The following is a 27,540-nucleotide window of genomic DNA, read 5'->3' as shown; positions in this document are numbered from 1 at the left end:
ACAATAACCGTTTAGCTATTTTCACACTTTACAGCCAACAAAAACAGGCCCAGCAGGTCAGCCTCTGAGCGACAGAGGAGAGCTAATTATAGACATCGTGCATTGGTACTACTGATGTCTAACCACTGTTCAGAATTAAGCGAACCAGTAAAAACTGGTTTTAAAAGTGTGTAACCCAATGTAGAAGACACACCACAAAGACAGGGACTCAGAATCATTTGCCTTATCTTATCATTGCCTTAAAAAATGAAGACCCAACCTATACTTAGATTATTAACAGCTGAACAATTAACATTTGGCTTAGAAGAGGTAATTTCCTAGATGATGTAAAAGCTTTTGTACAGACATACTGTAAGAAGTTACTATTCTGGTTAAGGAAACAGAAGACTTCACGTTTAATGTGATTAACTATTAACCTAAAACAATGCATGCTTTCTAAAGAGGCAATCCTAGATAGTCCTGTAGAGGAACTTTCAAATAATCTATCTGTTAGCACTAAAATTAACTATTACCATCAGCTAACTTCAAGCAACAAAAGGGTTTAGAAGTCAGTATCGGTAAGTATATAGTTAGCATGTTGTTAGATTATTCTTGTTATCTCTGTAAGGAAAATCTGAACGGTTCTTGCAGGCAAGGGAAAATTCTTGGAAGGTGACTATCTAGTAGTCTATCTAGTATCATAAGTCACATAGCTGCAACCTTATTTTCTGGTAGGTCCAGTACTGATTGCTCGGAAATGACTGTGTGCAAAGTCTGGAAGGATGGATTCCCTCCTCATTACGGTCAAGGTGAATAAATAACAGGATTTATACATATATAACACTCGCGCAGTATTACATTACATTTGTCAAAGAGCATTTATTTAACTTAGAGAAAATGAGTGTCAGAGGTAAAACACTGCAGGTTCCTCAGGACTTTCCCTCTGATGGCTTGAGTCACACCCAGCTGTCTTTCTCAAATTTTTTTCTTCCTTTGAAAAACAATATAAAGTCTAGATGTGGAGCTCTGATTCTGTTTACAATGTGAAATGACTGCCGAGGACAATCTTGCTGTCAGTCATCAGTTATCTGATACAGTGTAAGCAGTGGTGAGGTGTCACAATCAGAGTTGCAGTGGAAGAAGGAAATACTCGTTTTTCCAACAAATGGTTTTAAGTTACAGTTACACAAGCGCTATCAGCTGCAAGAATTCCAACAATTTCAGTGCAGCCAAATTGCCCAGATATTTTTTTTTTTTGCATATTTTGTGCCTAATCTATGAAATTGAACTTGCATAACGAATCTGTCACTGCAAACACATTCCTTTTTCTTCAAATGTTCCTCGTTGCCTTTCCTTGAATGAACCCCAAAAGAGAAACTCGCTGTTAGAGCGACAAGCTGTAGAATGATGTGTGGATATCTTGCTGACAAAAGATAGATATGAAGCTGACCTCTATTTCAGTGCGAACTGTTGTTTAAATTGCAAGTGAACAGTGGGTCATACATATACATAAAGGACTCCTTGCATTGGAAAACCTCTAACTTCAACTCCAGATTTTAAATAATAAATAAATCAGTATCTCAATGCAGTTAAAAGCCACTTCAATGCAAGTCCACCTCATGGTATTAACTTCAACCAAATTTCATTTAATGAGGAAAAGTCTAAAAACTGCTGCTGTCGCCATCGCTCCTCTAAAAAACAAACTTGACTGCAATGAACAGTGATAGGAGCACCTCAAAAGAAAAAAGAATAAAAAAAATACTATTAATCAAGCCAAGTGTTGGAAACAAACAGTTTTAAGTGAGGCAACAAAGGGTTAAATTCCAGCTTTACTCATAGACGTAATTGCTTCCACATTAAAATGATTCATTAAAACAACAACAACAAGCGATATTGCTAACAACAAACCTCAGACCAGAGGAGGGTGAAAACAACCCTCGGGGACAGGGACGACTCACAGCTCATTCGAATGTCGAATGTCACAAATGTAGGATGACATCAAGCGACCTACAAACTGAAAATGGCAGCTGGGGTGAAGTGCAGGGGGCAGGTCTGGAGTTGCACAAATAAGAAAAGAGGAAAGAAGATCCAGCTTAAGGTTTGCAAAAGACTGTAGGGGACTCGTTTACCCGGAAGGACCTAACCTGGTCGCCTAATTGTTAGGCAGAGAGGCCCGGAGAGGCCTACAAGGCACACAATCAGTACAGGGCTGCATGGATGTGCATCCACAGTCTCTGCAGTTACAGCGTCAACAGACTGCTGGATAAAAACATAAAAATAAGGTACTTAAAAATATCATCATTAGTTTGTAAATTCTGAACGTATTTTAATGACCAACAAATCCCTCCGTTTGCTAACACAACAATATACACCTCTCAGCTTTTCATGTATTTTGAAACTGTGTTTTTTGGAGACCTGGAATGTAAATGTTCCTGTCTCTAAAGCACTTTGGGTATAACTATAGGCTATAAATAAAATAGACGTGACAGTAAAGACAAAAAAGTTTAAGCTTCTTTTTTTCCAATAAAAATAATTTATTTAACACAAGTCAGTCATAAAGCCCACATTTTCAACCCTGTATTAAGCAACCTGAAGAAAATGACACAATTTCATAACCCTGTGTGGTTTTCATGCTTTGTAACAAACTGAAGTGCGCATACAGGCCACATCTTTAAATATAAGTAACCTATGCATGATGAATCTTCCTGTGAGGTCATCACCGGCTACTGAAACTAAGTAGTCTGCAACTCATGCGTCCATTTAAAAACACAGGTGAGAGAGCGGTTTCACAGCCATCCTTGTCCGTGCGCCTCGGGCCTGCAACCCATCAGCGGACCTGCTGCCTCCGTCTGAGACAGATGGTCCATGTCGCTTCACTCCCCGTGGGCCACACCATCACTAGGAAGCATTGATGAATTAAGAAATGCTTTGGAAACACTTTCAGGAGACATTTATTACGACAAAGTGGCTTTTGGCTGAGACACCTCCTCTACTTTGCCAGGACCTGTGAGAGTTATGAAGCGTAGCGGGCACAAGATGAGTTAATCACTTCTGCAAATGAGCGCGGCGACTGAAAGCTTGGATTCATTTATCAAGCCCGCAGTGACCTGGCAAAGTCAGATAATATTTGACCCCGGCACAAGTGTTGTGCGATTATCTCAAAGACAAGAGTCTGTGTACGTAAATGAAGCAGTAACAAGGAACATCTATCTAGAAACTACTTAACAGGAGTTGGCATCTAAAGCGTTAGTGTGGATCCAACATTCACACTTAGAGACGTTGATAAATTAGGCAGATGAAGATTTCTCTTTCCTCCTCCTCTCCTCCCAGGTTGAATTGACAGGGGAGAGTATTGGGTTTCTAAAAACGCACGTCTAAAGCTCAGCTTTACTGCCAAAACTGTCAGCATTGTAACGCACTTAATTTATATTAAATTACCCTGAGCATAACTCCCAAACACCTAACAAAGCCCACACTTGTATTTGCCATCAGTGGTTTATTTAGAAATAATCTTTAGGATTTTTCCATCCCTTCCATCACTGTCAAACCTGCATGATATTCCGTGTCACTGTTAATTTTGTGCACAGCCCTCTGCTGACATGGCTGAGGTAAATTAGATCAGCAGCCTGTGGACACACAGCTGCCTGCAAATGGGCTCGAGAGAGGGGGGGAGAAGAGAAACGGCTCAAATCGATGGAGCTAATCACCCAGCTTTTAATTTTCGACCCGACAACAAGAGCGGGCTCTGTGATTTGTTATGCAAAAAATAACAACGTAAACCTTTTACCCACGAGAGGTACAAAGGAAAAGAGCCATAGACGTCCTGCTGAGGACGGGTTAACTTTGCAGGTATTTCCGCTGGCCAGTTTAAAAGTTTGCTTTTAAGGTTTGCTGTGAGGGATTCACCCTGAGATCACCATGAATGTAAAAAAGGAACTAACTGTGACCCACTGCAAAAGAATTACCACCATCATCTATTTTTCCATAATAAGGGATGAAGTCACACCACTTTTACCGACTCAGAAATATTGTTACCATGCCATACAATGCAACTACAGTTACCACAGTGTTGCATTTATTTTACTATAGCTTGACTTGCATGCAAGTTCCAAAACTGTTTGGCTTTAAGTTTGACTAGGGAGTAAAAGTGAAGCTCCCAGCTGGGCCCCAGCATGCTGAAAGGTTGAAGATGAAATTCTGTATTATTAAAATAGTTTGTTGCAGTCTCCGTCTGCCAGTTTTTATATTTGGTCTTATTATTTTTATAAATCCACCCAATTCTTCCATCTTTTTCCACTTCAACTCAGGGTCAGCGTGGGGCTGGAGCCTATCTCAGCTATCACAGAGCAAGAGGCGCGGTACTCTCTGGACATGTCGTCGATCTGTTGCAGGGCTAACAATCAGGGACACACAACCACTCACACCTACAGCCACTTTGGAATCACCAGTTAAGCTAACATGGAAGTTCTGGACCACGGGAGAAAGCCATCCAGGCGGATTCAAACACAGGACCTTCTTGATGTGAGGTGTTGGTGCTAACCTTCACAGCTTTAGTGGCCCCCTCTCCAAAATCATGTTGTTCTCAGCAAAATAGAAGCAAATATAGTTAAATTAGACGTGCCTAACAGGCTATTTTAATACCTTAAGGCAAATATTACTTCCACAACATTCAAATTAAAAAAGCTTTACACACCGATGAGCTGCTACTGTCCCATGAATTGTGTGGGAATTTATCTATCCAAGTTTCAGAAAAGTTTAAAACAGTTGAAAGGAGAAACCAGTAACCACCACTGGGCACAAAAATAACGTCAGCACTCACCCACCAACTTAAAGAAAATAGCATGGCATGCATAAAAGCACCAACCCTTCTATCTGCTGCGCTCACAGACATGTAAAAACATGCATAACCTCAGCACATATCCATCTAAGTAGAAGGCCTACTTTCATGTTTTCTTCTGCAGTTAAGTGAGATAATTGGCCTTTAAATCACGCACTGTGGCCACATGAGACGCTCTAAGTTTGGTGTCTGATGTCAAACGCTGCAGATTTATATCCTTCCTCCCCATGCAGGTTTAATTTGTCAGTTCATCTCATGCCTATGTGGGGATCTACTCATGCATGACTATATTTTATAGACAAAAGGAGCCGAGGCTGACATCAGAGTGTCTACACTGGCTCCATAGATATCAGCTGTGATCTACTTTAAGTGGACTGGCTGACAAATAACAAAAGGGAGGATAAAAAAAAAAGAGGGGAGGTATGAAAAAAGATATAAAGAGCATAAAAATGGTTTATACTACCGATTATAAAATAAATGCATATACTTGATAAGGCTGTCTCTGATAATCTCATGTGTTTCTACTCTGCTTGGACTTCCTGTAACAAATTACTGAAAAAAAAACAGGCCGTTTATTGGAACTCAGGCTCCAGCAAGAGTCAGTTCTTCCATCAGCATCACCGGTACAACCTCCCAGATAAAATAACTCAATCCAAATAAAGATCTCTACCTCCCGGTTTCTGATTCCCCTCTTTGGGCACATTTACCGATCTACTCCAGCAAAGACGGCTGCTCGTAAAGCTCTGACCTTTTTAGATCCACGGGTGGAAGTAATTCGAGCAGTAACGTAATGAGCAAACGTCCAGTGTCTCCACAGTTTGACATTTTTAGGTAATTTTGCTTGTTTAAGAGTAGAAGTCAGTTGCTTTTCCTGGCATGGGCCCCCAAGAGCAATAAAATCATATGGGGCAACTGCCCTTTAAAATCCCCACTGCTCACAAATGTTCTGCATTACATCTGATAAACAAAGACCCAGCCTGAGAAACAGGACAGAGGACAGTAATGTAAACACGGCTTTATCTCCGAGTCCTCCTTCAGAGCCTCCCTGCTGGCACTGAGGATTATGTGTGAAATTACAAAAGTTCTGCAGGAATTTTTCCTATGAGAAGGACAGCAGCATTCAAGCTGCATGTCAGATAGATAAGCCTTAATGAGAAAAAAGTATCGCGTTACGAAACAGGATTTCTCAAACCGATGTGCGAGACACACAGAAAAAACATCCTGACGTTTTTCCTTCACATGAAAACTTTGTTAATGTGTAACAGAAACAGGCCGGCTCACTGCTACAGCAGCAAAAATCATGAATTAAGTAAGCCACCATGCAAAACCTGCATCTCTGAAGGGCAGCAGGTTTTCTGTAAAGCAGCGACATCAGAAAAATGAAGAGTGTTTGGATGTGTTTTCTCCGATTTTGCCATTTTTGTTTTAAAGGTATTAATATAAATCTGTTACATAATTGCTCCACTTCACTACTCCATCACTGTATAGTCTGCATTAAATCTCTCACACACATTTGAAATTACAGTTGGACTTGTGTACTGCTTTCTGCCTAACACATTATAAAACCTTCTTGGATAAGCCACGGTGCTAATTATGAATTTAAAAAATATCTGGACGGCAACCAGAATTTTTGGTTTTTTTTCCCCCAACCAGGATATACTGCAATATTCAAATGATCCAAAAGCTATTACTTTCACACGCCCTTTCTCCTCTCTTAGTTTGACTCTTGTTGAAAGCTGCAAGATGTCTTCATAATGAAAAAAAAAGATACGACAGCGGGCACTGTTCTCATCTGGAACAGTGCCTGAAAAGGGCTGAAGAGGAAATCTGATAAAAAAAAATTTATTTAAGGAAATGCTGATTTGGACCAAAATAACTGATAAAGAAAAAATGTTTTTGTAAATATCGCAGCTGATAAAAACAGTTTGCAGTCTAAACACTTCCATATTCAGATATACAGTAAAAAAAAAAGAGGTTTGTGATTGTTTTTTTAATCCCATTAGAGTCACTCCTGTATGTTCCTGTTTTAACTATAAGGATCTAAAAGAAAGAAATAGACAGTGATACCCTACGAGCGATGCAGTGTTTTAAGTACTTGGAAATAAACTTTGGTTTCAATAAAAGCCAGTTTTACCAGTAGACCCATGCTCCCCAACTTCATGCACATCTGCATAATGACACATTCGCTGTGTATGTCTGTGTGTTTAAGAGATGAAAGAAGACATGAAGAAAAGGAAGACAAAAGCACCGAGAGTAAATAACATAGCTCTTAATTACCGCCTGCGTTTCTGCATGATGTCAATAGGCCTGTTGACAGCACACGGTGATCCCCATATGTTCCCACTCCGCACTGTGATACTCCGTTCCACAGAGTAAAAGAACCCACAGTTCGTTGGCACACTCATCTTTTCTTTAGCCTACTCTCTGTAACTCGTCCTCACCCTCCTCTTCTCGGCGACTCCGCTTGTCTCCCTCTCTTGGTTCTCCTCAGCTTGTGGCCGCTCTCATCTCTGTAAAGTCCGTCCCGCTTCCTCGTCTGTCTCGCTCGATCAGGCTGTCCAGCTCTCCACGGCTTCCCGGGAGGTGGCATTACCTCTGGCAGGAGTGGACACCAGCTCTATGACCAGCGGCTCCAGAGGAGTGCCAGGATGAATGGCACGATGGAATCTGCCGCCCCGGGCGAAGCTGTTGCTCCTGTATTCTGGTGAAGAGTTGCTTTCTCTGGGATGATACGTATAAATTTTTGAGTGTAATCTGTCCTGAGCACCTGAATTCCTCCAGGCTGCACTCTCCCAGCTGCACGTCTGTCTGCCTTGCAGGCTGTAGAAAAAGCTTTTCATCACTCTCAGCAGAGCTCCATTAATCGGTCCCCCATGTACATCTTGTCTTTGCTCTGGGTCTAAATGTAACGCAACACTGTTGCCCTCTTCCCCCTCTCCCTTTCTGTCTGTCTGCTCTCTCTCTCTCACACTCGTCTTCTGTTTCTCTCCCTGCGCTTCCTCCTACCCCCTTTGGCTGCTACACCTTTAATCACCGAACAAACAGACTTATTTCCTTTCCCTGGACAAACTTGCTCTCCTGCTCCAGTCTGTCACAGTAGTCCTGTCATCTGCGTGTGTGTGTGTGTACTTTTTGTTCAGACGTGCCACAGAATGTGCACAGAGCTGTACAAGCTGGTTGTGTAAATGTGTGTGTTAGTGAGCATGTGCACTGCTGAACAAGTGTGTATGCAGGCATGTGACTCAACAAGTGTCTCTAGGTGTGTGTGTGTGTGTGTGTGTGTGTGTGTGCATGCGTGCCTGCGTGTGTGTGTGTGTGTGTGTATGCATTAGACTTAAAGGGGAGCAAGTTTCAGAGTGAGGTCAGAGCTGAGAAAAGGGGCGGGAGAAGAGCCAGCACGGTCCCTGCCTTCCCTAAATGTTATAGACATTTTAACCCCTTCCTGCTCTCTCTCTTACACAATCTTAATACCACTGCAGGATCGTTGGGCACAGTGTGTGTGTGTTGGGGAGGCCATGTATGTGTTAGGTAAAGAGATTGATGGCAGGATGAGTGTGATACGGTATTACAATAAGTAGCTCTTGGGACACAGACTGCTGAGAACGAAGAACACACACACACACACACACACACACACACACACACACACACACACACACACACACACACACACACACACACACACACACACACAATATGTACTCATGCACAGGCTTAGGCACACGCAAGGTCACCCATGACCTAAACAGATTGTGTATTTGACGAGCATAAATGTGAAAAGTAAATATGAAGCCTTAGCTTAGGTTAACTTTCTGTCTCCAAACGAAAACTTTCATAAAAGAATATTTAATAAGAAATCAGCAAAATGAGACACGAGGCAGCTATTTTAGAGACAGAGACAGATTAAATCTGGTTGTTTTTCTTTGAGGACAAACAGCTTTGTAAAAAATTTTTAATAATTTGATAATTCCTTGTTACAATTTAGAGAGTATTTGGTACTGAATATCAGTTTTAATTGTAATAGTATCCACTGACCAGGTGCTAAAGCTGGACTATAGGGCATTGCAGCCTGAAGATATGAACTGTGGTGTTTTTTTTTAATAAGTATATTTTTTTAAACTAACTAAAACTGCAAGGAAAGAAGTGAAAGCAATTCATGGACAACATGTGTATCTGCTCTAGAGCCTAACAGATACAAGATATTTAGGACCAATACAGATATTTGGTGATTTAAATATCTGATATTCCAATATATCAGCTGATATTTTCTGTTTTTTCAGACACAAAAACAAAAGCAGAGTTGTTTTGTGTAGTTTTTCATTTACTCATTTATGTTCTGCCGACTCTGCTTGGATCAGCAGGTTGGTGCCAACAGGGAATTTTGCAGAGTGCCCTCTGGTGGACAAACTATAGAATATCAACACTCATAAGATGTTATCGTCATACCATAAATCATTACATTTGCATTTATGAGCCATAATAAATAAAATAGAGAATATTTGCTGATAACGTCATTCCGCTGATAAATCGATCAGCCTCTAATCTGCTCTAACACAAACTGCAGTTCTTAGCATGTCCAGCTAATTACTGAACATGTGTTATTTGTAAACCAAGGAGCTTATCATTAACTATATGCTTGTAGTATTAATATTATGGTAAATGGAAAATGGCCTGTATTTATATAGCGCTTTACTAGTCCCTAAGGACCCCAAAGCGCTTTACATATCCAGTCATCCACCCATTCACACACACATTCACACACTGGTGATGGCAAACTACATTGCAGCCACAGCCACCCTGGGGCGCACTGACAGAGGCGAGGCTGCCGGACACTGGCGCCACCAGGCCCTCTGACCACCACCAGTAGGCAACGGGTGAAGTATCTTGCCCAAGGACACTACGACCGAGACTGTCCGAGCCGGGGCTCGAACCGGCAACCTTCCGATTACAAGGCGAGCTCCCAACTCTTGAGCCACGATCGCCCCAAACTGTGCTGTTTGCAGCAGTCATGTGAAAAAGGAAGTCTTCACGGGAATGTATGCACTCCTTTTAAAAACTTACACCCCATGATTCAGCGTCACATTTATCTGCAATAATTTGAGGTAACTGCTTTCTATATGACTTCATCAAATTCCTCCACAACAATAATTTGACCCACTTTTCTTTGCTGTTTCAGCTCATGGAGTTTTGCACAGCTCACTTAAGATCCCACCACAGCATTTTAATCAGGTTGAGGTCCATCTCAACTCTTTTCTCTTTTAGCCATTCTGTTGTAGATTTACCACTTGTGCTCTGGATTATTGTCCTGTTGTGTAACCCAATTCAGCTAAGCTTTAGCTCACAGAGAGATGCCATCACATTTGAGTCTAGAATACTTATATAGAGGAATTCATGGTTGCCTCAGTGATTGCAAAGTGCCCAGGTCTGCAAAATGAGCCCAAATCATCACCCCTCCACCACCGTGCCTGACAGTTGGTATGTTTGTGCTGATATGCCGTGTTTAATTTTTGCCAAACACTACATTGTGCATTATGGCTTCATCTGTCCAAAGGACATGTCTGTTTTTCTAATCATGCTGTCATGAACTTTAACATGTAACACGCTAACAGTAGAGTCTCAAATGTAGGTCAAAGGGTTTTTTTAAAAGTTTCTCTGATGATTACACAATCTGACCTTGGGCTGAATTTTCTGGGCTATCCGATCCTGCAAGGTTGTAGCATTATGTCAAGACATTCAGAAAATCCCTTTTCGCAATGCTGCACACCGTGTATATGGTTGTTGCATACGCACCTGTGTAACATTTCCCCACTGTGTAGCCCCCAGCCTTAGAAGAGGTTAGTTTACACTATTGATCACCTGCTCTTTGTGTTTATGAAATCTTAAAGTTGAATAACCATGGTCGCTGTTGCACAAGACAGCACTGCATTGTTAAGTTCAATGAAAGCACATAAGCTAAATGACCAAAAGAGGCTATTTTAAGATTAGAATGAATTCATGTTAATGAAATTATGTCAATCTTTTTTTTTCAATATTTTCATTTTAAAACAAGTCAACATGACATATTAAATAGTGTGATAACAGACACTGCTGATAACATCTTCAAGCTACTTGAATCTTTGCAAAACCACCTGCTGCTAGCTAGAAATGTGTTTGCCTATAACTCTGTTGTTTAAAATGCAAGAATCGTGAGCAAAAAAACTCAGTTACAACCCGGACGAGCAAAAAGCCCGACAGACATAGAATGACCCGAGGAATGACGACTTACTGTCAAGCTACGCAAAACACATGTCCATAAATGGCGTTGCACTTCATTCTGCGCTATGATATGCTTCAATTAAATTGGCAAATTAATCAATAGCATCACTTCATCATCATGGAATTCACAACCGTTAGCACGGACAGAATAGGTGAGAATGGAAAAGAAAAAGCAATGAAATAAAAGTATCACAATATAGACTCAATAGTTTCCTTTAATATGAACCAGGCTCCTTTCAGAGGCCAGAGGGTTTAAAACGCATCACAGGACCACTGCTCTGCTACATACATATGAAAATCTTATTACCCTAAATGCAGAAAGGTCGTTTCATTTTTTTTCATACGCCTTGGTTTTATATTACAACTTTATATTTCCATTGGTTGAGACACACACAGCACAGACAAATTACAACTGCGGTGTTTGCTCAGTCAAAGTATTTGATATGACCCTTTACTATAATACAAAGGTTCTGTGTCTGCGGTAGTCAAGAAAAACTTCCATTTAAGGAAATCTGAAGAGGTGCACACAAAAAGGACCAATCGTAACCACAATCTGAACAGACATACAATACTGCTTTGCATTACAGCTGCGTCGAGACTGAACTAGGAACGGTCACAGCTTATAAATCCAATCACACCGACTACGGTGAATTAAAATTTAGCCGTGAGCAGGAACGACTGTGGAAGAGTATTAGAATCAGATCCATCATTATTTGATGAAGGAGTCACTAATCTAGGTCTAGTTTCCTGCTTGTATTCACAAATATCCTTTGTGAATTTCTACACTACAAATATTGTACTAGCGTCCAAGCCAGGCTTATGAAAGGGAAGACTCGATCCCCTGTGGGATGAACGGTGTCCTGATGCAAGCGGGATGAAGCTGTGCTATGAATTAAACTTTACAGGCTCTGCACTTTCTGACACGTTTTCATGACAGGAAAATTGTTTTCATGTGCAGTTAGAAGAATTGAAAGTGCTTATACAACACGGTGCAAGAGCATTGTTCTTTGTAATGTAGAGTGGACATGAACACACAGACACACACACACACACACACTTGCTGGTTGGCAGCATACCAGAGGATTTCAGAGTGTTTCATGAATCTGCGTCACTGGTGGTGGAAGAGACTTGATGTCTGAAGAAAGACAGACATTAAATGTTTGGTTCTGCTCAGTGTCTTCACATCCCCACTTAAGAGAGTCGAGCTCCGAAGCACTTGGATGCCAAGGCCGAATCGATGTTACAAGGTCACTTTTGGAACTCACAAAATGGTAGATTCTGGCTGAACTTTCAGTGGTGGATTTAATAGTCCACTATTTGCAAAGCAAGCCTCATGACATCATGTGTTGGACGCATGAACGAATGGTTAACATTCTTGAATAACGAGCTGTTTTGAAGTCATCGAGGAGTACTGTGTGTCAAAGTAGCCGACTGTCAGTGAACACACCGTCTCTGATTTGTAAAAAACTAACCAGTTATGTTTAAATGAATGCAAAAAAACCCCAAAACATTTATTTAAAAAATGCAAAAAAGGACATATTTAAATTGCAGAATCTGTAGGACACAATTCTCAAAGAAATGTACATTTCATTTGCCTTTGTCATCCAGAGATTACAGATCTACACACCTGCATAACATCTAGTCCAAATAGACGATAGAAGCTTCAATCAAGTGAAAAATGACCTTCAAATTGAAAATTCAAACAAGTGTGGTATGTGTGGAAGCCACACTGTTTCCAAAAAAAAGATTTAGAAGCAATTAAGTAATGCCCTCTCATTGCTCAATGCTTATCATGATCTCATTCCAACAAAATTAAAACAGATGCCACGAGGGTTGCAAACAGTTTGTTCTTCTATATCTTGCGCTGTAGAAGCAAGGAAATGCCCTGTAAGTAAACTGCACCGATCGCATCAGGCAGATGTTAGAAGTCACATGCTGTCCTCCTAAATTTGCCGGTGGAGAACATCTGGGTGTGAACACACCTTCACACCTAGACTTTATGTCAAAACAAGTGGAAATGTTCTAAATAAAGCTTTTATACAGTTTTTTGTCGTAAATTAAATGTGTTGGCTGAGATTGGCACAGCAAAGTTTAGCAGTGTTATTACAGCAGCTGCACACAAACATACACACATGGCATGTAACGGGATCACCGGGAAGGAATATTCACAAAAGTAACTGCTTCCTTTAAAGGAGTTACATGCTGCTGATCAATTATGCATCTTCACAGCTACCTGAACTGCAAAACTGACTCCACCCCTCCCCAAAAAACAGGGAGTTCAACTTATTTCTTCACAGCCTAAATGTCATCGAAAATATCGAGCATGTAACAAAGAAGCAGCACCAGGTGTCAGGCTTTGGCTGTTGCTTGTGGCCTATATTTAACTATCGGCGTCTCTGTGATGTCAGCGTCATGCTACACCATGTACTGTAGTAAAGGCTAGTGTGTCACCTCATGATTCATTAGGCTGCCATCTGCTAGCACGACGGCCGGCTTTTGAGGCTCATTTCATTTGAGGATTGGGCGGATGACAAACTTGCGCAAACAAAGTCCCGCACACATATGAAAAACCCAGAAATGCATACACACAACACTCACACTAATACGCACATGGGCTTGTGTGCACACTCAGGTGAATGCTGCTTTACCAAGGATGTGATCATGGAATAAAAAATATGGGAAATATATGATGTGAAATAAAAAAATAAAATTTTGTATACATTTTAAAAAATAAAATAAAATAAGAAAAAAATGAACTTTGCATACACCCTAAGAGATGGATGTCAAACATAAGCCCTGGGGACTAAAATTGGCCCATTAAAGACTCAAGTCTGGCCCACTCCATGGCTTTAGGAAATGTGAACGAGGGTTCAAACATTTGGACTTTTAACTGTATTTTCACACGTTTTACAGCTTTTTCTGCTAATAGAAACCTTGTGTTAGTTTTCTAATTACAAGTCAGTCAACCAATGAGTTACCAGAACTCTCTCCTGTAACTTTACATATCTATTTCCTACAGTCCAAACAGTCGTGCTGACACATTTCTTTCATTTCCTACAGCAGCATTTATATATGACGTGGAATCTCTGAAACATATTGTTGGAAATGCACTCCTGTTTCTTAATAATATAAGATCGCTTTACAAGGATTAAATGTGTAGTTAAACATCTTTACACAGACAGAAAGGAGAGTGTCATCGCTCTGGCCGACTATGTGGCCCTCATATTCAATAAGTAAGTCCATGTTTGTTAGTGGGTACAATTGTTGCAGTAAAAAAATAATAATAAAAATAGTTATACACATACATACAGTAAATTAATGGCTTACTGAACAATAAATGTACTTTTTTTAGAAACTAAAAAATAAATAAATCTCAGCTTTGGTATTCTGCAGCCAATCATCCTGTAACTACACTGTTAGACCTTTGTTTGGAAAGCAGCCACTTAGTAAAAAGCGTCCATGTGAGGATCAGTTTTGTTTTGTCTGGCACTATTTTAGACTCTTAAAACCTTCAAACTGAGTAAGAATAAAAGCGATGGGCCTCGATGTGTAACGACTCGTCTGGAGCTTCAGAAGTAAAAGTAGTAAAATTAGTAAAATAGTGAATTTGAAAGAATAAAAGCTTGTCACACAGAGCAATGTGTAATTTAACATAGTGAATACAGCATCACTACACTATCACAACACGGAGTCTGTTTAGTGAAACTACAAAAGCCTAGAAACACAGTTATAATCCATCAAATGAGCACAGCTTCCAATCTTTCATTGAACTCGCTCGTTCTGCAGCTCGTCTCAGTATAACTTAGTCGGTTTCCCCCTCTAGTGGTAGCAAACCATTCGGCCTGGCATTGTTGACACAGATTTCTGTTGGAAAAAACAGTGTGTGTTTTTTTAGAAATGCAAATATTCATCAGTAATTATCTAAACTTTCTGTTATATGTATTTACTGTTTACTGTTGATGACTCCATCTTTTCAGCTTAATGACACGTGCTGACAGCCACAAAGAGTACCGATACAACTACAGTTACACTTATTCTGTCTGGGATATAAATCTCTTAAAAAACAATCATGTGAGTTTTTTTTTGTTTTATTTTTTTTTATTCTTAGCTTTTATTTGCCGAATGATCCTCTCTGAACTTTGGATAAAAGAAAGGCCTGTTACGTCCTCTCACACTGTGAATACAGTAGAGCAGCTGGTTCTGAGTTTCGGCAGCGGTAGTGCTGTCCCAGGCCGCTGCTCGGGAATCGATGAGGCTCTGGAGGCGATTGGGGAAATCAGTCATGCTGAAAATATGGAGTACAGCAGTGACGCACAGAGCAGCCGGCCCGCCACAGCTTCACACAGGCCCTATTGACTAATCTGGGCGTGTGTTTTTTGTGGAAGGGGGGGGTGAACGAGCAGCTATATTGGGACCTCTGACATTGACACTGTTAACCTTTGGTTGAGTGACCTTACATGGCACTTTCTGTTTTCCTTTTTATTCTTTCCAACATTTCTAAGCATGTCTACAGAGTATCGTTATATCATGTTTTCAGCCTGGGAGCCTGGTGTCTCTCAGCCTACTACTGCGCTCATTATCTGTGCGCTAAAAGCCGCCCTATCTCCACCCAGGCACCCCATCGCTCCTTCACCACCCTCTCTTCTGTGCCTTTCCTCCCATTTCTTTAGATTATTTCTTTTTCCACTCGGTCAGCCATTACTTTCACCTCACGCTGTCTCTCCCCATCATTCCCTGCTTCACATTAATGGCGTCTCCTCAAACTATCTTGTCATGATACCGTCTGAGAGCTCTCGTCTCCGGCTATGTTCGCTTAATGCAGCGACACGATGGGGGTTTTTTTTATGCAACACACGACCAGAGAAGCCATAAAAATGTGTTGTGTGTTGTGGAGAAAGTTATAAGGAGTGAAGGGGAGGGGGGGGGGGAGATGAATAGTGTCCTGGTACTGTCAGTACAAAAGACGATGAGAGTGTGATTATTGTGATGGTCACATTTGGATAACACAGACTCCTTTGTCTCAGCGTTTGTGTGTGTGTGTGTGTGTGTGTGTGTGGGGCAAGAGGGCAGATATATTATTTTTCCTAAAGATTTCAAATATCTATCTAAATTAATTTCAGAACTATGACTCCTGTCGCAATGGCTTCTTCTCATCATCGCGCAATAAATAAAGTCGTCGCCGTCTTTACTTGTGCTTAAATAGAGAAACTTCATAAATGCTTTCAGGGTTTCTTTTTTTTCAATCAGAAAGTTCAATGTACAAATCAGGTAATAAGAGAATAGAGGCTTGTTCTGTTCCCTTCTGTGCTTCTGTATTTCTGGCTGTGGTCTTAAATCTCCTGCTTTGATCTCCTCATATGATCCAAACAGGCTCACAGCTGGAGGAGTTCGGATGACACTCGCGAGGCACATGCCTTATGCCCAGAGTTCAGAAAAGTTTGCTGCACTGCACACTGCACTGTAAAAAAAAAGTCCACAACAGCTCCAAAATGGGTGTTTTTAGTAAGAAGATTAACCCTCCCCACTGCATCTGGAGTCATTTAGGTCCCCAGGTTCCCCACGGTGTGCATCAAAGTTTTTATTTTAACAATTTAAAATCTCTGTTTTGTTTTCTTTTGCTTTTTTTATGTCTGTAAATTGAATAACAAAGTGTCCTCCATGGTCTTTTTCACAGATTTTGTAGATGTGACATTTTTCCTGATTACACACATCTCCAATTACGCCGTGTTTTCTCGTCATCAGTCTCCCCAGCAAGTCATGATTGTACTGTAAGATTTGACAGATTATTTGCTTCCTCTGGCTTCTTAAAGGACTACATAACAAACACAGATGAAGTTTCCCAAATCTGCCACTCTTATGGACAAATTTCCAGAGTACAACGATATTTCTTTCTTGCTCTTATAAAACACAAAAGTCTTGCACCACATGATGATGATACCGTGCCTAACGCAGACTGCACGGCTTGGCTTGAGTCCCCCGACAAAGAGAGACGTCAGAGAACAGAGACATTGATCCAGCATGCCACCCAAGGCCTGCACCCCAACAGCAACAGCCCCTGGCTCTGGCACACACACAACCACTTGCGTTAGTTTTAACAGGCATTAGACTGGATTAAAGTTAATCCAGAGTTTTAAACAGCACACAGGTGCAGATTGAGCATTACATGCACTGAGTCAAATAGATTTTACCCTAAAGCATGAACTATGGTAAATACACACAAAAAATGAGCAGATCGACATGATGCGATGACAGAGACGAGGTGTCTAATTGTTACCCATCAGCTTGTGTTTTATATTTATATACAGCCAGAAACAGAAACAAGCCAGCTTCCAATACTTCCTGAATGGCTGCAAACTCGTGTTGCCTTCACTGCCCATCGGTAAAGATCATCGCAATCACAGTACCCCTGACGCACAACTGGATACATACCCAATGCATGAGTGCCTGCGGGTGGAGAAGTTGCTGTGCATCTTCCTTGAAAAGCGAGAATCCTTGTTCATCATTTTATTGGCGGGTTCAAAAAAAGTTTGGCTGAGTTTAGAGAATCGTCAAAGCAGCAGCTTCTGCGTCAATAAAGAAAAATAACTTCTGCGGTGCGAGCAAAACCCCCATACTGTCCTGAATCAGAAAGAGAGTCTGCACAAATTCCTTTATGTCGACTGCCGTCACAAGTTATGGCATCGGGAGGCAGGTTCCCTTGATTAGACGCAGCAGGAAAAACAGATCCAAGAAGGACGAATGCAAAACAACTGCAACATGCAAAACAGCAAAACTCATCAGCTGCACCTGACAGGAGCAAGAATGGGAGTGTGAGCAACAATAAGCCAGGCCTGTTGAGTCTGCGTTTATCACTTAAAACCTAATTGTTAGAAATGATTCACTTCCAGCTCAGTGCAAAATCCATGAACCAAAGTGCATAAGAAAGAAAAAATTGATTGGCTGTTCTGGTTTGAGTCCCAGCTGAACGGATATGTCCATTTATTTGAAAGGAAAATCAGAAAGGTTCAACTCAGAGTGTGTGCGAGTGTGTGCACGTGAACAGCCTAAAAAGGCAAAGAGTCTTGGCTGTTAAAGACCTATTCCACAGCGAGTTAGCATATCGCCTCACTGTATGTGAAAGTATGGGGCCAAATCAAATCTAATGAAACTGAGGATGGTGTCAGCTGTCAGTGCTCATCTGGGACTAATTCCTCACTGGTTCTCCTTTCGGCTCACCACTGATGTGCCAAGATAAACGCTTCTCTTGTATTTTTTTTTCTCTCTCTTTCGTACTCCTAAATAGGAAACACCAAGCTTGAATTCGTCCAAGTGAGCTTCAAACTGTCAAAGTCGAATTCCTCACCAACAACCTCCAGGTATTCTTTATCTTTAAAAGTCAGGTCCGACAACCTCAACGCAAACTTGTCCCATTGAACACAGTTTTGCCTCTGTGAAAGTGGACTACCAACAGAATGAGCAGAGTTATTCTTGGTTGGAGAAAGAAAAAAAAAAAAGCTGGAAAGAGTGTTATAATCCCATCAGATGCTCCCTGGAGTGGGCTGTCCCATGTAGTCCCAGTCAGCGGGCCATAACAGACTTCTGCTCTCTCTTCTCTTCTCTCCTGAGAGTGGTGGGACCAAACCGGGGCTTAAAACAACAAACAACAACACTGTCTCCCCTGAGAGAGCGAGAGAGAGGGAGAGAGAGAGAGGGGTGGGTAGGGTGCTGTGTGGTAAAGAGGGAGAGAGATAGTGAGAGCAACTTGCACAGAGAGAGAGGGTGCGGACAATGATGGTCACTGCCTGAGAAAGTGGACTAATATTAAAGGTAGTTTGTGTAAAAAATGTATTTTTTAATTTTTTAAAGTGATGCCTTTGAGTAAAAAAAGAAGAATTTTAAGAGTGCATCATTTTTCCTTTTGTGAAATTGACCTGCCTCCATTCCAGCAGCAAAAAAAAACAACCTAAAAATGGGTTTCCTTTTCCAATATTGAGCTCTTATGGTTTTAAAATCATAAATATGAATCCATCTTTTTTTATTTATTTAATTTTATTTTTTTGGGTACACTGAAACATGTAACTGTGGAAATATTTCAGAGAAGTTTTCTAGTAAAAGAGGAAACATTTCCTAATGAGAAGGAAACAGTTTTGGGGTCATTACTCCAATAACTGATTAATTAAGAAGCGACTTGGAAGTGAAGAATTCTCGCTCAGGGAAAGCCAAGAGGTGAGAAACAAAGAAACAATCAAAATGCAAAACTTAAACAACTAGAGGCTGCTAAACCTTCTGCCGGAACATCAATAAACTTAAGACTGTTTGTAATCCATCCATTAATCTTAATACTTATCAGTCCAAGACTGCGAGGAAAGAAAGAAAAGAAAAATTCTCTGATCCAGTAACAACGTTTCTCAACAGCATCAGGCAAGAAAAACATTTTTCATCTCATTTCCCCCCTAAAAATATTTGAGTCCCCACAGAGTCAAACTCCAGCAAAGGAAATGTCTCTTTCCCCGACACAGATCCATCAGAGAAACACAAACGCATCCTCCGGAGAGGCTCTCTGCCCACATCTCACAACTTAATGTCCTCTAGTGGAAGAGAAGGGGAAATGCATGTTGAGCATCCTCAACGTCGCCACACGTTTTTCTTCTGCTATTTTAACATAGACCTATGTCCGGACTGCGAGTGCAGCTCACTAGGTTGAGCAGCCATATGCCATAAGACTAAAGCAGAAGCCCAAAGTTTAAATAAACAATGTGCCCATGTTTTAATGGAAGTAGTGACCCAGGATTATTACTTCAGTGGCTCAAATTGAAAGGAATAAGTCAGGATCATCACCTATAAATGGGTGACAAATGAAAATGTGTATTCTGAGCGGAGTAATCTCTTCCATGATGAAAGTGCTCTCATCTGCAGGGCTTGAGGGATCCCTGAACGGTTTATTGAATATGAAAACAATCACATCCTATTCCTTTCACACCGGATCTCAGTGCAGTTTAGCACCTGTGGGAGAGTTCAAAGCTTTCCAGTACTATCATCAAAACAAAGCGCCAAAGGAGGGATCAGTTCCAGAGACTTGAACAATGCTCTTGCAGATCATGTTGGCACAACACCGTGCTAGGATTTACTTTGTAGGGGTTTTTTTCCCTTTAATTTGTCACCTGTCTACACAGCCAATTCTCTAAAAAGAAATACAGTCGGCGATCTGCAAACTGTAACCACTTTAGTTGCAAATGATAACGCTGCTTTATTTATTTTAAAAACTCCTGACTGATTACATTGCTCGAGAAATGAATACACCCAATAAATAAAGCAATAATTCGCGTGTTTGTGTTTTCTGGACAGTTTTAGTTTCCATTATGATAACGTGACTGAAACACTGAATGGAAAAAAAAACCTGTCATCACAGAGCTGGCTTGACAAAAAAAAGTTTATTGAATGTTTAAAAGTTTTTCACGGAAAAAAAAATCCTTTTGACTCGGTGTCTCTGGAGGGGAAAAAGAGACTTCATCAACTTAGACACAAAGTGAAAATAAATTTGCGCGTACGTTCTATATTTGAGCGGCCTGCGACATTAATTTTCCGCCGGACCCCCAGTTTGTTTAATTCTTCCTGCTTGCCAGTCATCCTGCAATAACTCATGTCCATCCATTTATTTGAGCTGTGACACTGCAGGCGGAAACTTCCTCAATGGCCTGGCCTCAGAGCTGTGTAAAATAAAGCCTGACATGTTGAGTATCTGCGCTGCCCTCCAGATATCTGACAATCAAGACTGAGCCTTGAAGTCCACTTGACTTCTTTTCCTCTAATATTTAGATTTTTAACAGACACCCTGAGCTCAATTAAACAGTTTACAATAAACTCTGAAATAGAAACATATCCACCAATGTCAAATACACCACCGTTTAAACGCTGCATGTTTAGATTTCCTACTGGGCACCGGGCTCTCGTAGGCATGCTCCTGCCAATAAAAGTAAGGCAGGAATTTACAGCACCAGCTAGAGTTTCTCTCGAGCTTTTAATCTGATTTCACTGAGGTGGATGTGCCTGACATCGGTGCAACAAGCTGGAGACAGCGTGCAACAGCACCAATTTGCATGGTGCCTACATCTGAGTGTTTATATGCTCAGAGTACACACTGGAGACATTTGCTTTTTAAAGTGCTTTACAATTTTCCACAACAGACTCTTCTTTTGAAGACACCAACAGGTGTGAGGGAAGAGAAATACACAGTCCTGTCAGAGTCCTGTTTATTCTCCCTATCTCGAGAAGTTATGGTCAAATGCAATCTAATTGGGGGACTAGGTAAATGTTTAAATTGCACTGAAAAGAATAAAATCATGAGCCTGACGTGATTCAATAACGGATCATAAAACTAAAGCTATCAACAGGTACCAGAGCAGCGCTGCCTGATAGAGAGACTGCTGCGTTGTTTCCAAAGAGATTTATGACCGCTGCAACGGAAGAATAAATTTAAGGTGTTTGAAACTCGGCAGGAAATATCCAGTTGTTTGAGGTGTGCTTTCGCAGCGAGTGCAGCGATTAAAAAGTGCGGCTGTTAAACAAGAAGACGTTGCTGAAAGATTGAAGCGTGTCCTTAACAAGTGGAACAACAAACTGCTGATCCTGTGACAACAAGGATGTCGCTGAGCTGTGTTTACTGACATGATGGAAAGCAAAAGGTGAACAAAGCTTAGGAAAAACACTCCTGGCTGCAGGTAATTCAGCACTAAAGCTGACAGCGGGTTTGGAAAAGCGTTTCTTAATATAAACTCAACGCTCATCAGCAGGTATGCTGTGAATGAATTCCATAATTAGCAGATTTCATAGAAAAAAGAAAAAGCTAAACACAAGCAGGAACCACGCACCTATGTGCAGTCAGTAAATAAGGGCAGGTCTATTTATGGAAATGAAACTTTAAAAAAAAAAAAGCACATTATGAGAACAAAATTTGGATTAGATCTTAACAAAAACAAAGGCTAGTTTTATCCTGGCAGAGGAGAGCAGAAATGACTGAAACGCATGAATATAAGCACATCTTGTGGTCAGTCTTACTTTCATAAGATAAGCTTCAGGGCAACCAGTTTTGTGGTGTGAAACACTTGGACAAAAATACACTTAAACGCATCAACATCTCCAACCGAGTGGAGTAAAGATGGCCATAAGACTGTTCTTCTTTACCAAATACCAACAGGAACAGCAAAGAGCACCAAACAACTCTTATATAGCCTCCCACCCCCCTCCATATGCATCATCCATGTCTAAATGATGTGCTAAATGTGAACATTCGATAAGAATAGATGGCTTATGAATGATGAGAATCCTAGTTTGTATAATGAGGTGGATTTGGAGCACAACTTGCATTAACATTAACACATCTTCAAAATCTGCAGAAAAATAACCCTTTTTTAATTATTTTGAGTGAGAATAATGCAAAGTGCAACAACTGTCATCTATGCCATCTTGGCTGCAGTCATAAACTCTACCTGGGGGTGTGGGCCAGGGTGAAGCGGCGCCTCTGGAGGTTGATGCTGCGGTTCATCAGCAGCTTCCTGAAGAGCAGCGGGGAATTTCGAGGAGACCCGCGCGGCGAATCCTTGGGTGAAACCTTTGGAGATCCTCCCGTGGAACCCCCTACGGTCCTGGACATGAGCTGAATCACGGGAAGGCGGGACAGCTTTTGTTCCCGGGGGGTCTCATCGACTTCAGATTGTTCTTCCTCGGAGCTCTCGGAGCACAGGTCGTTCATGATGAATAGATAGACGGTCAGTGGTCAGGTGATCGCTCCCTCTTTGCTTGCTCTCCCTTTGAAAAATGTTGTCGTCTGGTTTGTTTAAAGACTTTTTTGTGACATGACATATGAAACGGGTGCGGATCTGGGCCTGCTCATCATTACTCCAAAATTCTCTCAGAGATCTCAAGAATAAAAACCTGCTTTCAAAATCCAAAATGGAATAGACAAGACTGCTCAGAATATTGACAAAGCTACCTCTCTACCTTTAGCTGTGCTCTATCAGCTCCGTTGTCTCTTGTCTCTTCCTAAAGACCATGCTGACTGCCGTGCTGGCCGTTCAAACATTAGTGTTGATGATAAACTCTCCCTGCCTTCTTCCCTCCCCCAGGCTTTGTTTACATTACTGTTAGGCCTTCCCTCTTTCCAACTAAATATGGACGTCTGATTTACAGGGAGTGGAAGCATGACAGATTACCTCCTTCTGCTCCTCTATCCCTCTTTCCATCCCTCTACTTCCCCCCTCTTCTCTCCCTTGCAATCCTAAGGAACATATTGTTCATCAACTTCAAACTGTGCTTCATAATTACTTCCTTTCCAAATTCCGCCTGTGTATAAACATTAAGCCGTCGCCTGGCTTGGCCTTCGAGCTCACCTTACTTACTCTCACTCCCAACTTTGCATACTCAGGCTTTTTTTTCCCCCCCTGCACTCCCCAAGGTGTCTGTTGTGAAGTTGCCTATTTCCTCAGAGACCGCTTCTTTGCCTTTCACATGCTCTGAGCGCACCAGGAAGAATCACATGAAGTGCCTCTGACTATAAAAAGCAGAGGTAGATAAAAGCTATAGAGAGCATGGGTGCTGTCACGATGGCACTCTCTATCTGTGACCAGAGGCAACAACATCTTCTCCCTCACCCAATCTCTCTGTTTATCGCCGGAGAGTGAGAAAAGGTCCTCCTGTGATTAAGGACTCATAACTAAACACCGGTGCTGTCTAGAGTAACTAAAATAACCTAGGGAGCTGGAACATCTGACACAGGACTGAACCTATGACCAACAGCTGTTTAGGGAAAGCAGGAAATAAGAATTGTTTGCTTGAGAGCTTTTGTGTGTGTCTGTGTGTGCATACACTCATTAGCACTGCACTGCATTAAATTTGGTGCTGTTATTTCTGCTTATCCATCTTTATATCTAGAAATGAGACAAATAATCTTTTGCAGCTCATCTCAGAATGTGATTTACTGTCGTTTTGTCTCGGTTCACTCTCACTTTGCTCATTAACCCGACCTTCAGGCACACCTTTATTAACTCTGTACCCCACCTGTTCAGCACACGCCAGCCAAAGTTAGTTAACATTTAACATCCAAAGAAACATGTTTTTTTTAAAGCAGTCACTGGAACCAGGCTAAGCAACAGCAGACTAAAGCACAAACACAATTTGTCTGGCATCTTAAAGTTTTGTTTTTTTTCTATGCGACGATATCAGCGAGCACAGAAACAAAACATTTCTGGTGTTTCTGCAAGCAGACGGAGCTACAGCACAGCCAGCCGGAGCCAAGAGGACTGTGACATTACCCTGAGGAATATGGAAATAATACTATTTCACTTGGAGATGTGCAATCGTGAGAGCAAAATAAATAGATGAATAAAGCCAAATTATGGGCTTATTATCGTTGTCATCAACTCTCAGAGCCGCAGAGGCTTAAGAGCTACCCAGTGCCCAATCAGATTCAGATTTAAGTATTCCTGAGGCACATCTGGAGCGGAGTTCCTCACACTGAGCCCATTCGTGTGTTTCGAGATATTCCCACTTTTTACAGAATCAGACATCGAGGCAGCACCATCAGCTGGATGCTTCTGTCAGCATAAAGTTTGCATACAACTTTTCAAGAGTGGCTCAGACTCGCAGCCTCTCATGTGACTGCGTCTATGATAACTGACACTGAGTAGTGTCTGGGATGGGATGACTGTTAGTTTGGAAAAAGGCTTTCTGCTTGTTTCTCGATACGAGATTCACCCGAAAGTTTATCCCGCAATGAAGCAAGCCAAAGACAGAAAGAACAAAAAAACCCCCAGAAAAAACAGGGCTCATAGAAAACATTACGCTGACTCACTGTCTCCAAACATCCATCTGGCGATCCCATCTGCTGTGGGCAGAGCATGCTTACAACCTTCTCTTTCACAGTGACGTTGTAATTCCAGGTTTTTAGGCCTCAGCTGCCAGCAGGAAGCGTGCGTCAGACACTTTCAGACATCGAGTATGACACACTTGGAGAAAAAGCTCACACCAGATCCACTTTGTTTGTAAACCATCTGTTTTATTCCGGGTTGGAAATGGTTTGTCTTTTGAGAACATTCTTCCTCAGATGTTTCATAAAAAGCCACATCCCTCCCAAGCTGCTGAGGTCCGTTCTGGAGTTATTTAATGCAAATTTGATGTATATAATGTAGGAAAGGAAAAGGGAAAGGTTATCCTAAGATTTGCAGCATTGTCAGCCATAAAGCATCCTAAGACTTCTCTATAAACACTTTCTCTGGCATCCCATCAAAACTGCACTACCAACTGGTAAACAGGAGAGCACATGGCTCTCTTCAAAGAAAGGGAACATAATGAAAGGCTTTCTAGTCCTTCGATATCCCTGCTGTCATGTTTGTAGCCGTGCTACTTTATACCTGCTGTCATATAAACATTTATGAAGTAAATAAAAGTGAAACATCACAGTACTTGCACCTATTTTTTATGTGCTGCGTTATAGCAGTAATCTGTTAGTATAAATCTAGATGTGATGTTTATAGTGCATCTGAAGTTTTTTTTTCTGCATTTTAGGGCCCCATACGTGCACAAAGAGGCTGGCAAGATAGCATTTTTCCAAAGTTTTAATTTACAAACCCAATGCTGAAAAAGGTGGGATGCTGCGTAAAATGTCAATAAAAGGAGAACGAAATGATTTGCAAATATCATAAACACGTATTTTATTCACAACAGAACACAGAAAGCCCATTTAATGTTTGAATTTGATGGCAGCGACGTGTTTGAAAAAGTCGGGACAGGGCAATGTTTACCACTGTGCACCAATCCCCTCTTCTTTTAAACATCTGGGAACTGAGGAGACCAGCTGCTGGTCTTTTGTTGTCTCTTTCTTGTCTGATATATGATTCTAGCTGCTCATCAGTCCTGGCTCTTCTTTGTTGAAGTTTTCACTTCATGATGCTGTAAATGTTTTCAGTTGGTGAAAGGTCTGGACTGCAGACAGGTTAGTTCAGCAAATTGACTCTTCTAATACAAAGTCATGCAGATGTAATAGATGAAGTATGTGGTTTAGCCGGGCTAAAATACATAATGCTATTGTAAATATGTCGTCTGGATGGGAGCCGATGTCGCTCTAAAACTTGTATATACCTTTCAGCATTGATGGTCTGTGGGCACTAATGCACTCACATGCTTATGGAATGGGCAGCTTGCACATCTGGAAATTGTTAAGCACTGTTCAAAGTGCAGGATTGGGAACTGAGCACTGATAACATGCTGGACGGTCCCTCTGCCCTTTCGTCTATGAGATGTGGTGTCTGTGTTTTTCAAAAAGAATTTCACATTTTGATTCGTCTGACCACAGAAGTCCATTTTAAACGATCTTCGGCTCAGAGAAGACAGCAGCGTTCGTGGATCATGTCCAATTAGGGCTTCTTCTTTTCATGATAGAGCTTTAACCTGCATTTGCAGATGGCACGGTGAACTGTGCTCACAGTTCCATGACAGAATTGTTCCTGTTTTTAATGCAGTGCCGCCCGAGGGCCAAAAGATCATAGCCATCCAATATTGATTTTCAGCCTTGTCCCCTGCACAAAGAGATTTCTCCCAATTTTCTAAATTTTTTGAGGACATTATGTACTGCAGATGATGAGATATTCAAAGTATTTGCAATTTTACATTGAGGATCATTATTCTGCAGTTGTTCCACAATTTGTAGACACAGTTTTTTGCAGCTTGGTGAACCTCTGCCTCTCTAGGATGCTCTTTTTATACCCAATCATGTCACTGACCTGCTGGCAGTTAACCTCATTAGCTGTAAAATGTTTCTCCACCCAACTGTTGCCCTCGTTCCAATGTTTTTAGATGTGCTGTTGGAATGAAATTCCAAAATGAGCTAATATTTTTTGTTAAAAGCAGTACAGCTTCTCAATTTATATATTTGCCATATTGTTCAATTGTGAATAAAATATCTATCAGTGAAAAAGCTGTTAAAGCTGAAGTTCCTTTTTACTTAACCTGGAAGTAAAAATCTTGACATTAAGAATCTCTTTTGAAAGAGTGTCTTTGGCAGGAGAGTGTGCAGCAACTGTGTGCAACTTCCCCAGGCTCTACCCGCTGGGTGGGGATTGCAGCACAGTGGCAGAGTCTGCAGGAGAGTGAGTCAAGAAGTGGTGAGAACTTCACGGCGAAGTTCTAGAGCACCTTTGATGGGACGTGTTACCGGGCTTAGACTGACTATAAGCTGACCTGACCTCCTACAAGAAAACGTTTGATCAGTCTAGGATAGAGACAGTTACAGTTGTGTTGTTGCAGCAGAGCATGCTATAAAGTTAAAAAAAACAAACTTATGACCTTTTATAGTTGCATAATATGTGTCAAAAGAATTCAATTTACCAGAAAACAATGAGTATCTTTTCCAGCTTGCAAAGTCTCGTGCTGCAATCAATTGTATCCAAATGTGACTGTAATACTGAGAACTGCTACCGGAGATGACCCACAGAATGCAT

The 27,540-nt window shown here is 41.2% G+C and overlaps 1 protein-coding gene across 5 annotated transcripts in view; it reads right to left on the bottom strand.

Annotated features, from left to right (window-relative positions):
• pde4ca (phosphodiesterase 4C, cAMP-specific a) overlaps positions 1-27,540 on the bottom strand; it is a 51,668-nt gene that overhangs the window by 18,255 nt on the left and 5,873 nt on the right. For 2 of the 5 annotated variants that reach the window (XM_039602097.1, XM_039602099.1), the window contains exon 1: positions 22,537-23,105. The exons of 2 other annotated variants lie outside the window; for them this stretch is intronic. In XM_039602097.1, coding sequence (XP_039458031.1) covers positions 22,537-22,799 — 263 coding nt within the window. In that variant the 5' untranslated portion in view covers positions 22,800-23,105. Of the gene's footprint in view, positions 1-7,093; positions 7,801-22,536; positions 23,106-27,540 lie in introns of those variants that run through there. One more of the 5 variants, XM_039602100.1, reaches the window with a different exon arrangement.

Source organism: Oreochromis aureus, linkage group 18 (assembly GCF_013358895.1).
Source record: "Oreochromis aureus strain Israel breed Guangdong linkage group 18, ZZ_aureus, whole genome shotgun sequence".
In the NCBI taxonomy this organism is placed as follows: domain Eukaryota; kingdom Metazoa; phylum Chordata; class Actinopteri; order Cichliformes; family Cichlidae; genus Oreochromis; species Oreochromis aureus.
This window is presented reverse-complemented; position numbering and strand designations above follow the sequence as displayed.